The sequence below is a fragment of the Pipistrellus hanaki genome (assembly GCF_964339955.1).
Source record: "Pipistrellus hanaki genome assembly, chromosome: 18".
NCBI lineage: Eukaryota > Metazoa > Chordata > Mammalia > Chiroptera > Vespertilionidae > Pipistrellus > Pipistrellus hanaki.
The window spans coordinates 684351-700759 of NC_140520.1; the positions used below are offsets into that span (position 1 = coordinate 684351).

At 58.2% G+C, this 16409-nt stretch overlaps 1 protein-coding gene across 4 annotated transcripts in view; it reads right to left on the minus strand.

The window, feature by feature from the left end:
• The window catches only part of CARMIL1 (capping protein regulator and myosin 1 linker 1), a 57202-nt gene that overhangs the window by 36370 nt on the left and 4423 nt on the right, over positions 1-16409 (minus strand). For all 4 annotated transcript variants that reach the window (XM_084865596.1, XM_084865597.1, XM_084865598.1 and 1 more), the window contains exon 3: positions 853-903. In XM_084865596.1, the coding sequence (XP_084721722.1) occupies positions 853-903 (51 nt within the window). The remainder of the gene's footprint in view (positions 1-852; positions 904-16409) is intronic.

Genomic DNA, 16409 nt, shown 5'->3' on the forward strand with positions numbered 1-16409 from the left:
GAGTCGCTGTCCTCCTTCCCAAACCCTGACCTCTTCGAGGGACACGGACCAGTCAGGGGCCGTCATTCCCCCGGCATCTCCCAGAGATTCACATTTTGAATAGATTTAGAGAAACACGGTATTTGGGAATTTTAAACCAGGCTTAAAGGAAACATAAATAAAAGCCCTCCCCCCCTGCAGGTAGGGAAGTAGATTATTCCTCTTGTTTAGCAGTAAGGGTGTCTTCCACACTCTCCTGGGATCAGCACTTGGCCGATGACCCAGTCTGGAGGTTGTGGGTTCGATTCTCCGTCAGGGTGGGTAGGAGAGGCAGCGATTGATGTCTCTCTCTCTCTCACATGGATGCCACTCTCTCACTCCCTTCCTCTCTCTCTAAAATCAAAGGAATCATCCTCAGAGAGGATTTAAAGAAACAGTAGGTCCAGTCTCCCCTCCCTGCCTTTTTCCTGGACGGTGGCCACTGACCTCCCTGGCTCTACTGCCTCTCACCCTCCTGCAGACAAGATGGGAGTCCGGCCCTTTAATCTGTCCTCTCCTTCCACCTGGAAACGTAATAGGACCCTCTGCTCTGTGGGTAGTACAATCACGTGTGGTGTATGTGTGCACGTGTATACGTGGGAGGTGGGCTGTACCGTCCCATGTACGCTGCACTTTCATACATGTGCGTTGGAGTGTGTGCACGTGTGTGTGGTGCGTTTGTTCGTGTATGCATGTGTGCGGAGTTCACGTGGTGCATTTGTTAGAGTGTGTGCACGTGTCATGCATGTGTGCACGTGTGTATGGTGTGTGTGTGTGTGCACGGGTGTGCATGGTGCGTGCGTCGGCAGGAGGAAGCTGGGCGCCGGCACTCACCTTGGAGGGGATCCGCGCTGCGAGCAGGAAGGCCCGGCAGGCCGTCAGCACCTGAGGAGAGCGGGGTCAGTCTGCTGGCCGACCCCGGAGCGGCCAGGCCGCCGGGGCTGCCGGCTGTCTGTCCGCCGGTCCCGTCCCGGCTTCCCGTCCTGCCTGTCCACCTGCTCCGTGTCCCTCCGTGTGTGTGTGTGTGTGCGTCCCCCATGCTCCTCCGCCCAGGCCTGCGCCGCCGGTTTCCCAGCATCCTCTGCGCCCCACGTGACAGCTGCACGCCTTTGCGTCATTTACGCCGCCGTTTGCGTCATTTACGCCGCCGTTTGCGACATAGCCGCCATCGCAGGAGGACCACTGCCTCCTGGACGGGACTCCACCCGCAGCGACGGACAGAGACGCGAACAAAAGGCGAACTGAAGCCTCAGCCACGCCGGGGGCCGCGATGGCTCAGCGGCCAGGACCCCAGGCCCGCAGGCACGTCCTAACCGCACCTCCTTCGGCCCCGCGGCCTCACCTCGGAGCATCCCACTGAGAGCAATGGCGGCTCCCCTCACCCCACCCCACCCATTTCCTCCCCTCACCCCTGCCCCACCCCTTCTCCCCTTCCCCCCCTTCTCCCCTTTCCCCCCTTCTCCCCTTCTCCCCTTCCCCCGCTTCTCCCCTCCCCCCCCCCCCCCGCGGCCACGTCCCCCCGCCGCCGGCACCAGCCCGGCCCCTGGGCTGTCGCGCGGGGCCTCCCACAGGGCCCGGCAGGAGCAGCGCAGACCCAGTGCTCACGTGGGCTCACCCTCCAGGCAGGAGCAGTTTTTGCTAATGGTCACCTGAAGGTAGTTTCCCATTGGTTTTCAGGGAGACGCAGAGAAACATGGATGGGTGGCCGCCCGCACGCACCCGACCAGGGCCGGGCCGGGGAGGAACCTGCAACCGAGGTCCGTGCCCTTGACCGGACTCGAACCCAGGACCCTTCAGCCGAGGGTGGATGCTCTATCCACTGATCCACATCGGTGAGGGCTACTTTTTACTTTTTATTTTCCTTGTGAGCTGCTTCCCCCCTGGCTGAGGCTCCCTCTCCATCCTTCCAGAGCACATGGGAATGACAGAGGCTGACATTTACTGACTAGGAGGGCTTCAGAACTTCCTGTTCCTGCCCTTGTGGCTGGGCCAACAGACGCATCTTTCCCAGCAGGTCAGTCTATACACACAGTGAACATACGGGCCTAGCCTGCTTGGCTCCGTGGATAGAGCATCGGCCTGCGGACTGAAGGGTCCTGGGTTCGTTTCCAGTCAAGGGCACATGGGCAGAATGCAGGTTTGATCCCCCGTAGGGGGCGTGTAGGAGGCAGCCCATCCATGATCCTCTGTCACCATTGATGTTTCCCTCTCTCTCTCCCTTCCTCTCTGAAATCAATAAAAATATATTGTAATAAAATTTTATTGCAAAACAGCCACGTCCACTCATTTGTCAGAGGTGGTGGAGTCGTGGGAGCAGAGACCTGGCCTGGCCTGTGGGCCTCACACTTGCTACCCGGCCCTTTACAGGAGGAGGGTGCTGCCCACATCTTACCGACTGTCCCCCATAGAACATGTCTCATAAACAGGGGAGACTTACCTACCGACTGTCCCCCATAGAACACGTCATAACTAACATGGGACACTTACCCTACTGACTGTCCCCCCATACAACATGGAAGACTTAGGTAGCTAAAAGTATTTACAAGTGCCAGGGCCGGGGCAGGCCACCCTGAAAGATGCCACCCTGGGGTGTTTTGATCCCTGTGAAGTAAAGTTACTTAAGACTGCTCATGCAAGAACACTGGGGCCTCTCTGTGCCCCAAGCCCACCCTGCACCCAGGGCCCAAGGAGGAAGAGTCAGGGAATTCGGGGCCGACAGATGTGTACACAAACCTGCTCTTCCTTTTTTATTTTTTTAATATATTTTATTGATTTTTCACAGAGAGGAAGAGAGAGGAATAGAGAGTTAGAAACATCGATGAGAGAGAAACATCAGCTGTCTCCTGCATGCCCCCTACTGGGGACATGCCCTCAACCAAGGTACATGCCCTTGACCAGAATCGAACCCGGGACCCTTCAGTCCACAGGCCGACACTCTATCCACTGAGCCAAACCAGTTTCGGCCTGCTCTTTCTTTTTCTCATTTACTACGCAAGCCCAAACTCTGCTTACACTCCTCAGTAATGAGCACCTGAAACTCGTTTCTTCTCTCAAATCCTCACAAATGTCTTGATTCTTCCCATAAAAAGAGCACATTGCCTGCTTTGGAGTCACTTTATTTTAAAAAAAAAAAAAATAAAGTTTTTATTGATTTCAGAGAGGAAGGGAGAAGGAGAGATAGAAACATGATGAGAGAGAATCATGGGTCGGCTGCCTCCTGCACACCCCCTCACTGGGGATGGAGCACGTGCCCGATCGGGAATTGAACCATGACCTTCTGGGTCCTAGGTGATCGCTCACCACTGAGCCACTCTCTGAGCACCGATGTGTGGTCCCCGCGCACACCAAGTTGCACTGGCTTTTCTCCTGCTAATCCGTCTCCTGTCAAGTGTGCTGTCCGTCCAGCGCGAGCTCCGGGGAGGGGGAGGGGACTTCCCCGTCCCGACAGAGGTCAATCGAATGTGCCGCTTGCTTCTGGTCACTGCGGTTTTATTTATAGCCTCCAAATGAAATCTACCAAAAACACGCCTCAAAAAAAAAAAAAGGAAAAGGAAACCGAATGATGAGACATTTTCTGGCGCTAATTCAGGCCTCGGTGTACTTCAAGTTCATGAGAGCCCCTGAGGAGCGGAACAAACTCCATGGGTGTGAAAAAAAGAAAAGAAAGAAAAATGCGCCTAAAGAAGGTGAAAAGCTGAAGGCTCTGGGACGTGGAGCCGGCGTCCTGCGTCGGGCCACTCAGACGCTCTCTAAGGCGCTGAGCCGCCATGAGGGCGGAGAGGGAGGGAAAGGGGAGGGCGCAGCGGCCACCCCCAGGCCTCCCCGTTAGGCTCCACAGCAGCGGTCTCGATCCCTTTGGGGGTCAAACGACCCTTTCACAAGGGTCATCTAAGACCATCGGAAAACACGGGTTATGATTCAAACCAGTAGCAAAATTACATCTATGAAGCAGCAACGAAAATGGTTTTACGGCTGGGGGTCACCACACCATGAGGAGCTGTATTAAAGGGTCGCCGCATTAGGAAGGTGGAGAACCACTGGGCTAGACGGCAGAACACGCACGCCATGTCTCTCCCACAGAGGTCAAAGGTGGCACCACAAAAGGAGTCAAGAGTCAGCCCGCCCCCCCCCCCCCCAACAGGTTTGTAAGGTTATCTTATCTGATTCCCAAACAGCCCCTCAGGGCAGCCTCCACCTCAGTCCTCCCAACCGCGTACAGACCAGGAAGCTGACACTTGGAAGCGTGATCTGTGCTGGAGGCCACGCAGCTGGGACGCAGCTGGGACAGGCTGAGCCAGGCCTCCCCGGGTCTGCCTGGTTCCAGGTGCCCACGACCACCCCCCAAAGGGGCTCAGTGAAACCGCCTGGTGGGTGACAGCCCTGTCCTTCCACTTCCTGCCGCAGGAAGGCTCAGACACAGGCAGGTGACGCCAAGACACACACAACATCCCCTCCCCGCCACCAAGGACACAGGCCTGGATTGTGGGCTCGATCCCCAGTAGGGGGCATGCAGGAGGCAGCCAATCAAGGATTCTCATCATTGATGTTTCTCTCCTCTCCCTTCCTTTCTGAAAACAATAAAAATATATGTTTAAAATAATCAAAATAATAAAATAAAAAAGATTCTATGCGTGGACTTAGCAACGGTGGGTCCACTACCCGGACCCCCGCCCTGTGACCGCCCTGAGCATCGGGGCGGCCTGGTGTCCAGGAGCTAAGAGCTCAGCACAGAGCTCCGTCCTGGGAACGAGCCCAGAGCAGAGCCGGAGGGGTACACGCCGTCCCTGCCTCCCAGCCTCCTTTCTCCGGAGTCACGCTTTTCTTTAAAAAGGGAAAACCTTGTTCTGAGTCCGCGGTTCTCTCAGTCCCTGCTCTGAGGAGCGGAGAGCTGTGCCCACGCAGGAACACACTGTGAGTCCCAGGCCCGGACGCAAGGTCACGGCTGAGCCAAAGGCAGCCAGAGGGAGGAGGGCGCCTCGGGCTCCCTGCCTGGCCACGGCCGCGGCCTTGGCCCCGCTTCCCTGGTCCGTGGGGAGACTCCACCAGCCCCTGCTTTAGGAAGGCCCAGCTGGCGAAAGGCCGAGTGAGGAGGCGGGGACCCGGGGAGGGTCGTGCAGAGGGAAGGAAGCCAATCCCAGAAAGACTCACACCCCGGACCGCGCTTCCCTGGGGAATCCCGCAAACTCGGAACACTGACAACAAACACGGATGCAGAGACAAGGAACGGACTGAGGAGGCTCGGATGGGGTCAGAGGGGGTGGGAAGAGATTGGCCACAGACTTGTCTGCACAGATGCATCGCCACGGAGACAGGCTACAGGTGGGGGGAGGGCTGAAGGGGGGGGGTTGGTCAAGGTGGGGGAAGGGAACACTGTAATCCGTTCCACAATAAAGACAGATTTTCTTTTTTTTTTAAAGGTTACAGCTGTGTGAACCCACTCTAGAGCAGGCATGCAATGACGGAATGACAGAGAGGAGGGCAGGTCACGGTAAGGGGAGTGTGGTGGTCACGTGGATTTTCACAGGCAATGGAACTGCAGAGAATTAAACACACACACCCCACCCCACCCCACCCCAGCGCAGGGAACCCAAATCCTGAGATGACTGTCAACATTAACCGAGTGATTGTGACTTTGTAACCTCGCTCTGCAACATGCTATCCCCCGGGCAGCGGAGAGGGGAGCCCAGGGTTTTGTTAGCTCTCACAGCTGCGTCCGACTCTCCACTGTCCCCAGACGAGGGCTGTGGCAATCCCAGCAGCCTGCAAACTGCCTGGCGCGTCAGGACGGCCCTCCGGGGCCCGAGGTGGTCCTCCCACCCTCCCCGCCCCCCAGGCCAGGAGGCAGCTGGTCCACGATGCTCTCTCATCACGGACGTGCCTCTTGCTCTCCCTCTCCCTTCCGCTCTCTGAAGTCAGTAAAAATGTATTTTTTAAAAAGACAAACTAGCTCTTTCTTGCTACTTCCCCAGCACATGCTGAACGTCCTGGAGGCTTTAGCACGTGGATAAAGGACAAGTGGACGGACAGGCGCCCTAGGGTCTGCCCTGTTCCTACCCGAGCCTCCAGGAGGCCTGTTCACATGCCACTGCAAACACCCTTTACCATCGGTTTACTGTCCCAGCACCTTCGGCAAGCCTCAGCCCTCTCCACCCCCTGACGGCCCAATTCACAGCCCCGGTCAGCTGCTCGCTCCCTGCGTGACCCACAGCCTCGCCTACAGCTCAGTGCCTCCATTTGCCCATCTGTGAAATGGGGATAATCGCGCCCACCCATAAAGTTCAAGGGAGGTCCAACAAGAGAGCTCGGGACCGCGCCCACACCCAGCACGCGGGTGTCAGCTCCTGCCGCGCCGCGGCCGTGACCGGCAGCCACTCTCCCTCCTGCACTTCCTCTCGGGGTCTCCGAGGTCATGGGGGACCATCACATGCTGGTACTTTCTGCGGGTGCTTTCCCCTTATCTTCTCCTCTGGAACCATTTACTGATAATGCGGTCAGAACGCAAGTGGTTGAGAGTCCCCAGCTTTCCTGACTTCTGAGCTCTGATCTACCCCGGAGCCAAGACTGGTTGATTGGTTGGTTAATTGATTTCAGAGAGGAAGGGAGAGGGGAAGAGAGAGAATCACTGATCAGTGGCCTCCTGCACGCCCCACCACCCGGGCCTGTGCCCTGACCGGGACTTGAACCCTGCCCTCCTGGTTCACAGGTCGACACTCCTGAGCCCGGCCGGCCGGGCCTTAGCAGCATTTTTTAAAAACACAGCTTCCTGGACCGTCTTCGCCAGCATTTGCTCTGGGGTTTCTTCCTCTGATGACCCACCGGCCTGCATCCTCCTCGGACCGGGGGGACCAATGCCCCCATGGCCAACGACCTGCATTGTAAACACACATGCTGGGGTTCGAGGTCCACCCTGAACCCCCGGCCTGGCCTCGCTGGGAATGAAGCCGGCGGTCGCTGGCCTCCGGAGTGTCAGACCCTGGACGGAGGAGCCGGTGTTCGTGGCTCTTCCTCGGTCACCGGGAAGGCCGGCAGGGGAGGCTGCGGCAGGCGGTGAACGGTCTGCTCCGAGCGGCGTGGCCGGCTGTGCCACCTGGCGGCGCCGCCCCTGACCACGCTGACGGGAACCGGTGAGCCGCCACGGGAACCCTCCGCTGTTCCCTCGCCATGCGGCTGGGAAAACCGATGGCACACACACGGAGCGCGGCCCGCCGGCTGGCCCTCCCTCCACTGCGGAGGGCGTCAGATTCAGACGCTCAACCGCATGGCCATGCCAGTTCTATGTAGAGATGGCCGCTGCCTGACAAGACCAAAGAAAACATCTTAAATTATAAGTCGGCCAAGGATTGAGCGTCAACCTAGGAACCAACCAGGAGGTCACAGTTCGATTGCCAGTCGGGACACAGGCGCTGGTTGTGGGCTCCATCCCCATTGGGGGGCGTGCAGGAGGCAGCCAATCAGTGATTCTCTTCCATCATCGATGTTTATCTTATCTCTCCCTCTCAATAAGACAAACTGACATCTTCCTCTTTCGAGTTGGAAGAGCATGTGATGTTAAAGTTGTAAATACCCCATCACAAGGGAAATTAAGTAAGCACTCTGAGAGTGTAGTTACTCTTCATGTGGTACAGGGAGATATTAGAGCAAGTTTAATCACTTTATCAGTCATTGTTTCTACCAGTGTCATTTGTATATCATGTTTTTGTTGTTTGTATACCTTGTTTTGTTGTTGTTATATCATGTTGTTATTCCTTCTAATTCATTTCCTTTCAATGTGCAGAAACTGGAGGGAGGAAGGGATTCCCTGCCCTTAGGGCCACTCCACGGGCTGCCGGCCACCAGCCGGGCCATCTGCCGGGTCTGAGCCACCCATTGTCGTTTTAAATGGCCCACTGCTTCTCCTGGGCCGCGTCCCCTCCGACGTGACTGAAAGACCTTTTGTGGCTGGGAACACACTTGACCTTCCTGAGCCTGGCACCGATGGTGGGCCCAGGACGCGCAGCCCCGCGGTCCACAACAGCTGGACTGACACGTCCCCGGTGGCCGACCGAGTTTGGTCCTTAGCTCAACAGCTCAGAAAGTGTTCTCACCCTTTTCAGCTTCATCAGCTCAACCACCATTTCCCCGAGGACCAGGGGGCCGGGAAGGCAAGCCGAGGCTCCAGAAAAGGGCCCCGAAGCGCACGGGACCTGAGACAACTCTGGGAGAGAAAGCGATAACGATCCCAAGTTCCTAGTGGACCTGAGAGGGGAAGAGCCAGGAGCGGGTGGCGCCTGCACTGTGGGGCACACAACTTCTACAGAACAGAGACAAGGCCTCTCTAGTCGCTTTTGAGAAAAGGTAAATACATTAAACACCCACACTTGCCTGGCGGTGGGCGTGGCTCCATGGTTGAGTGTTGACCTATGAACCAGGAGGTCAGGGTTCGATTCCAGGTCAGGGCACATGCCCGGTTGCAGGCTCAATCCCCAACGTGGGGTGTGCAGGAGGCAGCCAATCAATGGTCCTCTCTCATCATTGGTGTTTTTCTCTCCCTCTCCCTTCCTCTCTGAAATCAGTAACAATACATATATATATAAACTTTAAAAGACGGTAGCTTTCTGTCGTATTTGTGGAGGGACAAACGAATGAGTAAGCAGGGAATCCTGCAACAGGAGGAGGCGCTGCCTTCACATCGCTGGTGACTATAAGCCACCCAGCCACCCAACCACCCAGATGGTGAATCCGTCCCTTTAAGAAGTAAATTAGCTCCCAAACAAGTCAAAACAACGCCATCTGAAAGCTGTGAGAGAGAGAGAGGGAGGGAGGGAGAGAGAGGGGACAGACCACTGAGCACCACTCCTTTCCACACGAACAGGACCCTGGCGTCCGGGCCGGCCTGTTGCTCAGGCTGTTTTAGGATCATTAACTAGCAGCCTGCCCGCCAGCCGGCGGGTTCACCAGCCTCCAGACTCAGCAGCTCCTGTCTGACGGCGTCAGCTCTGCCCCAGAACAGGCACCGCCTCCCGTCATCCTCCCGCACACGACGGTGGGAACCGGTCCCCAGAGGCACGCGGCAACAATTCGGACGAGAGAGCACCACGCTCGCTCGCGAAACCTGCACCCCAGCCCCAGGAAGTGACGTCCTGACCTCTGAGAAAGGGCCTGCTCCATGCTCATCCCACAACTATTTATATTCTTGATATGTTTGTATTGATTTTGGAGAAGGGAGAGGGGGAAAGAGAGAGAAATATCCATGGTGAGAGAGAATCATGGATCCGCTGCCTCCTGCACGCCCCCTACTGGGGATGGAGCCCGCAACCCAGGCCTGTGCCCTGACAGGGAACCGTGGCCTCCTGGTTCCTAGGTGGACGCTCACCCACTGAGCCACACGGGCCAGGCGCCAGGGAGGGGAAGCAAACCTCGCTGACTATGATTGTGTGTGTGTGTCATTAGCAAAAAGGAGCTGGCCCAGCCGTGTGGCTCAGTGGCTGAGCGTCAACCGGGATATGGGCTCGTTCCCCAGCAGGGGGCGGGCAGGAGGCAGCGGATTGATGATGTTTCTCTCTCATCGATGTTTCTAACTCTATCCCTCTCACTTCCTCTCTGTGAAAAATCAATAAAATATATTTTAAAAAGAAGAAGAAGAAGAAAGTAAGCCGGCTTTCACACGCAGGCAGAGAAAGGCCCCACCCTCCGGGTCCCTCTGGGAGCCTCGCGCCCTTTGACCCAGTGTAGTTTTCCCGATTCAAACGTCTGACTCACTGGAATTAGAGAGAGAACAACAGACCCGTGACTTACAGGTCTCACTGGCCAGTCTCCGCCTCGCCCCCCCCCCCCCCCCCCCCCGGCTCCAGGGACTCCTTGGGCAAAATTCCTGCCGTGTTTCACATCCTTTGCTTTCCTGTGCCCGCGAAGTGAAAGGCGGCGTTGACGGGCGAGGCCTGACCGGCCTCCAGGAAAGCGAGCCCGGTACACACAGCTATTTTTTCTTAAACGTCCCCTTCTGGTTTCCACCAAGTCTCCTTTAAAAGAAACAGCTGTCTCTCCAGGCAAAGCTCTAAACACCTGAGAAACGCAGCCCTGAGAACACAGCCGGCCTCCTCCTCCTCCTCCTCCTCCTCCCTTAGCTGACTGCTAACTGGGGAGCTGGGGCCCTCGGGCCGTGTGGCCCAGTGGTTCAGCATCCACCCGGTGAGAGTATATGCTGGGGCTTTCACTCCATCCCCAGGGTGGGGCGTGCAGGAGGCAGCGGATCAATGATTCCCTCCCATCATTGGTGTTTCTCTCTCTCTCTCTCTCTCTCTCTTCCTCTTCCTTCCTCTCTCTGAAATCAACTTAATGAAAAACAAACACACACACAACATACTTAAAATAAATAAAAACGGTTAGGGAAGCAACTTGATCGAGGAGACCAGCCCCTCCCCACTCCGGGGGACCAGGCAGTGGGCAACGCTGTCCCCAGACGGCCAGGCAGCGGGCAGGCAGGAAGGGCGGGGAGGAAAGCGCCCCGCCCTCCCGCCGGACAAACACTCGGCGCCCATTTTGCAGAGCGAAGGACAGCTTGTTATTTCTTAACCGTCCCCACCCTCGGGGAGACCGACCCCTGTGTTCGCCAAGCGAAACAGGGAGATGATGCGCAGGCTGGAACGTGGGGGGCAGGCCCGGCCGGTGGGCGGCTGCAGAGTCCACGCGGGCGGGGCGGGGCGGGGCGGGGCCGGGCCTGGGGAATTGGGGGCGTGTCCAGGGGCGGGGCCGGTGCGCTGGGGGCGTGGTCGGGCGCTGGGGGCGGGGCTGGTGGGGAGGCCGCGGCTCCCAGCCGATCGCAAGGGCTAGGGCCGTCACTATGGGAAACCAGCCGAATCCAAGGAGAACTTTCCAAAGAGCCCTTCACAACTCACTCAGAAAGGGCCGCCGAGGTCTGTCCCGCCCCGCCCCTCACCTCCCGGGGCCCTGGCGCGAGCTCCCAGGAGGAAGTTCCGGCCCTGGCACCGGGAGGCGGGCCGGGCTGGGCTGCCAGCTGCTTCCTTAGCACACGCAAACCTCAGGCCGCCTGGCAGGGGTTCAAACACCGGCTTCAGGCAGTGCTGGCAGGGGGTGGGGGGTGGGAGGGCGAGACCATCCCCATCGTAAGACTGAGTGGCCCCGCCCCCCAAAGGAAAGATAAAAACTCTTTTAAAAAGCGTTCCAGTCAGTCTCCCCAGTTCGACTTCTCACACATTCCAGAAAAAGAACGTGTTGGGAATTAAAACCCATTCATTCTGGGTGTGGCTCCGTTTACATTCCTGCATTCATGAAGTTTCCTTTTTTTTTTTTTTTAAGCTTATGTGTTGCAATCCTCCTGGCTAAGTTCCCTGGAGAAAAAGAAAAATTCCGGTGGAATAAGAGAAAGGACGCCCGCAATGTGGAAATCAGCTCTCTGGCCTGTTTTTTGTTTTTTTGGGTTTTTTTTTTTTGGGGGGGGGGGTATCTAGACTAAGAGGTCAGACCCGGGAGGAGGCGGAGGCCCAGGCCGCTACCCTCCGCACCTGGGCTGTGCAGGTGCGCGGGCCACGCCCCGAAGGAGGGGGAGGAGTGGGCAGGCCTCAGGGAAGGTCCTCACTCTTCACCTGGACACAGACTTGGAGTGTAGGTGACGCCGCTCAGTGGGGTTACGTTCTCTGGACGGGGACAAGGTCAGCTGTTAGTGTCCCCAAGAGAGATGCGGCCGTGGCCCTCACACAGCCCACACCTCGGACGTCCAGGCGACACCTCGGGCCTCGAGGAAAACAGGCCCGGGCGGTTCGACAGGTGGCTCGTGGCCCTGCAGTGAAATCAGGGGCTGGTGCAGGAGGCAGCGGACCCGGGATCCTCTGATCATGGATGTTCCTTTCTCCCTCTCCCTTCCTCTCTGAAGTCAATCATAGAAAATATCTTCAAAATTTTTAAAATAAAATCGGGGGCTAGGAAGCGGAGTGGGCTGGGAGGAGAGTGTCTCCTAAACCGCCCTGGGGGTTTTCAAACCATGGGAACCCTCAGGGTCTCGCCTCCGCCCCTCCTCCCCGGAGGCATTCAGGTGCGGCCACTGTTTCCGGTGGGTGTGTCTCACCGACAGGTGAGAGTGGGGGGAGGGGCTGATGGCTTACAGGTCACTGCGCTGATAACCTCCGCTGCCTCTGTTAGAGGTTGACCAGCGACAGTCAAGTGTCCGGCTGCCATGACCCCGTCCCCCAATCCCCCGCGGTCCATTCTTTACTTGGAAGCCTCCCCCGCCAGACGCCAAAGCCCGAAGCGCAGGCACCACCCAGATGTGATGGATGATTTGCCCCCCGAACCTCACACAGTCCCAGAGGAGCCGCCCCCGACGCCCCAGCCAGCCAGGAGCCCAGGGGCCAGGGGGCACGTGGCCTGGACCGGGGGCTCCTGGGAGCCCAGCCCGGAGCCCTTCACCTGGACACGCCCCCCAGGGGGAACGGCTGAGGAGGGGGGATGGGGAGCAGGAACAGAAGGAAGGTCCAGGACCCAGAGATTTCCGCCAGCTGCACAGGTGAGCTGCCGGGAGGCGGGCCCTCTCCTTCCTGCGGACACTCGGCTCTCTCCTAAGATACAGGGCCCGCTGCTCCAGCCCCTGCTGACTCCTGAGGGGCCCTCGTCTCTGCCTGGTGTCCAAGGAGTGCACCGGAGCCCGGCCATTTGCAAGCCTGCTCCCCGAGGACAAAGACCAGGCTGGCATCACACAGCCTCACCCCTCCGGGGCCCAGCCAAGGAGAAGGCACCGCTGACTCAGGCTGAGTCAGCCGAGACTTGGTGACAGTCAGGAGCTGTGACTGGGACCCGGGGGGCACCTGGGCCGCACCCCGGCCTTCTCCTGGCCTGCGAGACCGAAGTTGGCCTGGGAGCCTGGTGCGAGGAGCCCTGGCTTACAGCAGAGAGAACCAGCCCTTCTGCTGAGCAGGTGGTTTAAAGGGCCGGTAACGTTGATGAGGGGGGCGTGATTCTCCACGCAGGCTTCCCGCACACCAGTCCGCGGGGGAATGCACCCCTTAAAACAAGCCGGAGTGTTTCCCTCCGGGTTTTACATTTCTTTTTTCTCTCTTCCATTTTGTTGAATGTATCGGGGTGACACCGGGTAATAAAATTATGAAAGTGAACAGTTTTATTCACACACTCGCACCCTCCCCCCCAAGTTACGCTCATTCCCCTCCTTTTCAGAGCGAGCTGGGGAAAGTGAGCACAGATGCAGACAACAGGCCCCTTTCCCACCTGCTCTCACGGTCAGGACGAGCAGAGCCGCCAATGAATGGGAACATGGAGGCGCTGCGGCCTTAATGCAGCCTTTGTTTCGTGTCTGCGCGGCTGTGTGACCGTCTTGTCACTTCAACAGCAGCGTTCCTCCCTGTTCCTTCCACGTTCTGATTAGGTCTCAGGGCTCCTCGAGGCCCTCGTCCCCTCCCCCACGTCCCAGGGGGGGCTAAATCCCAGAGGCGGGGCGACCGTATCTTTTCAAGAACAAGGAAAAGTTACACCAGGCTGGTCCAGGTTCAAGGGCTCCTAGCCCAAGGTCATCCGACCCGCCCGCGCTGGCGCAGAAAGTAGGGCAGTTGGGGAAGAGAGAGGACGTCCTGGGGCTCAGGTAGCAGGTTCACGGAGGCCTGGCCCGTGGGGGGAGGCGAGCTGCGCCCAGGCCGCCAGGCTCGGGGGAGGGGACAGGGCTCTGAGCGGGGTGCCTTCCGAGGCCCTCCATGGACTGACGGAGGGTGAACTCCCCGGGACTTCGCCAGGACCCTGGCAGCAAGGGGGCTCACCGCGCCTCCCGTTTCCCAAGCTCAGTTTTCTCCGCCTGTAACTTCACCCCGCGCCCTGAGAACCACCCGGCCTGGATCGTAAGCGATCCCGAAAAGCCGAGGCTCCTGTGGTGTCGCAAAGAGGACCGTTCAAGTTACCCCCACCGGGGCCGGGCGCCGCAGGGGGGGGCGGGGGGGCCCGCCACCCTGTCCCAGCAGCCTCTTCAGGTGCCACGCGACCTGCAGATGCCGGCGGGAAGGTCAGCGGAGGTCCAACACGAGCAGGGACCGCGGGGCAGCACCAGGGACGCTCTGGCAGGGCAGCAGGGGGCGTGAGGGCATCCTGAGGTGGCGGCCTGAGCTGCCTCTGACCCCCCCACACATCCGCCCGCTGGCTGGGGAACCCTACATCCCTGCAGCCCCAACAAAGTCCAGGGTCTAAGGCCGTTCACCCAAGTGGCCCCGGAAACCGCTGACTGGGCTCCTGCCACTTCGACTTGAACAATAAACTTGTGAAATGCACGTACACTCTTAAACCACCACTGCTTTACGAGCTCCAGGGAAAGTTATGTTTTTTATTTGGTTTTTTAAAAATATTGATTTCAGAGAGGAAGGGAGGGGAAAGAGAGAGAGAAACATCAAGGATAAACCCAGCCGGCATGGCTCAGCAGTTGAGCGTCGGCCTGGGAACCAGGAGGTCAGGGTTTGATTCCTGGTCAGGGCACAGGCCCGGGTTGTGTGCTCCATCCCCAGTGGGGGGCAGGCAGGAGGCAGCAGATCCATGATTCTCTCTCATCACTGATGTTTCCCTCTCTCCCTCCCCCTTCCTCTCTGAAATCAATAGAAATACACATTTTTAAACATTATAGAAAGGGAGAACAGCTGAGTGGCGATGAGGCTGAGGGAGGGCGCTGCCCTTGGGGACGGGCGCTGCCATCGGGCTGTGACGCTGTGTCACGGCTTCACACGGTAGCGGAGACAGGACGAGGGCGCGAAGGCTCCCTGTGTTGTTCCTTATAACCCCACGTAACCTACAACTACAGAAAAGCAGAAAGTCCCATCTTAAAAGAATTCGTCAATTAAAAGGCATGTTTAAAAGTCTGGGTACTGCCCTGACCGGTTTGGCTCAGTGGATAGAGCGTCGGTCTGCAGACTCAAGGGTAACAGGTTCGATTCCCGTCAAGGGCATGTACCTGGGTTGCAGGCACGTCCCCAGCAGGGGGTGTGCAGGAGGCAGCTGACCAATGTGTCTCATCAATGTGTCTAACTCTCTCTCTCCCTTCCTTGCAGTAAAAAATCAATAAAACATATTTTAAAAAATGAAAGTCCGGGTCCTGACAAAAGTGGGCGGAGATCCAATTAGCTGACGGCAGAAGGGGAATACACTGGAACACAGGACAGGGCCCGAGGGCCGTTCCAGGGACGGCAGGCCTCAGGTGGGAGCCCACGCCAGCTGGCCAGGCCGCTCGCCCCCCTCCCCCCACGGCCATGGGGGCTCTGGACCAATCAGCTTAGGGAAGACGCATCCTCTCCCTCATCCCTAGAAACCTCACAGGTGTGTTAGCGGCTGGGCACGCCCCACAGCAGCCACTGGTTTATCTCGAACATCCTGATGGACAAGCTCAGGTGATCCCTGGGCACGTGGGCACCTGGTTTCTTTGCCCAAAGGACACCGCGGGGACTTGGGGTCTGTTTGGTGCATCCACGCTGCTATGAGGCCTTCCCGGCCTCGGGGGGAATGAGCGCCACCCCGCAGTGGAGGAGAGACACCCCCCCCCACCCCCACCTCCCCACCCCCGCTTCTGGGGGCTTTCTCTGCCCGGAGTTTCCCATGCGCTCAGCGCTGTGCTCAGCAGAATTCACTGTGTCCCAGCTAATCTCCAGAGCCAGGGCTTACAGACCCATACAGGAGCAGGTGCTACAGGGAGAGCGGACTGAGGGCGACATTGTTGCAAACTGGGGGCGACATTGTTGCAAGGGGCTGGGCAGGGGAGAGCAGGTCTGGCTCCAAGGCCTTCAGCGCTGGGCCCACTTCCTCCCGGAGAAGGGAGGGGGGATGGAGGAGGGAGGAGAGAGGGGGGAATGGCAATGGACACGGGTGTGGAGAAGGCACCTGTCTAACCTGCCCCACCTTTCACCTGCACTTTAGCCGCCAGGAGAAGAGGGAGCCCTCTGCCCGGGTCCCTAACACTCGGAGCTCACCCCCCTCCCTCCCCCTGCCTCCAGGCCCAAGCGGTTCCCTTTGTTCTGGACAGGCATCTACCCTTGGCTGGCTGACCCACCCATCGGTGTGGGCCTCCACCCCCCTTTTCTGGGAATCATCCCTGACCCTCCGGCTTGAGTTAGGGCCCCTCTATGAGCAGCGGTCCCGGTGTTCAGGGCACTTGTCCCAGCGCTGCCTATTGGCGTGTGTGCCTTCCACTAGACTGAGCTCTGAGTCCCATGAAGGCAGAATCTATGTGCACTTTGTACATGCTACGTGTCTGCCACACAATAGTGCTCAGAGAGTCAGGAACAAGTTAATACATGGATCAAGGAGATCAAATCAAATAATCAGGGATGCCGATCTGTCTAAGACCCAAGTCTCCCTGATGAGGGCTGAAAATCCACAACCTCAGAAGGACCAGCCAAATTCTTCTTACTCTGAGCACATGA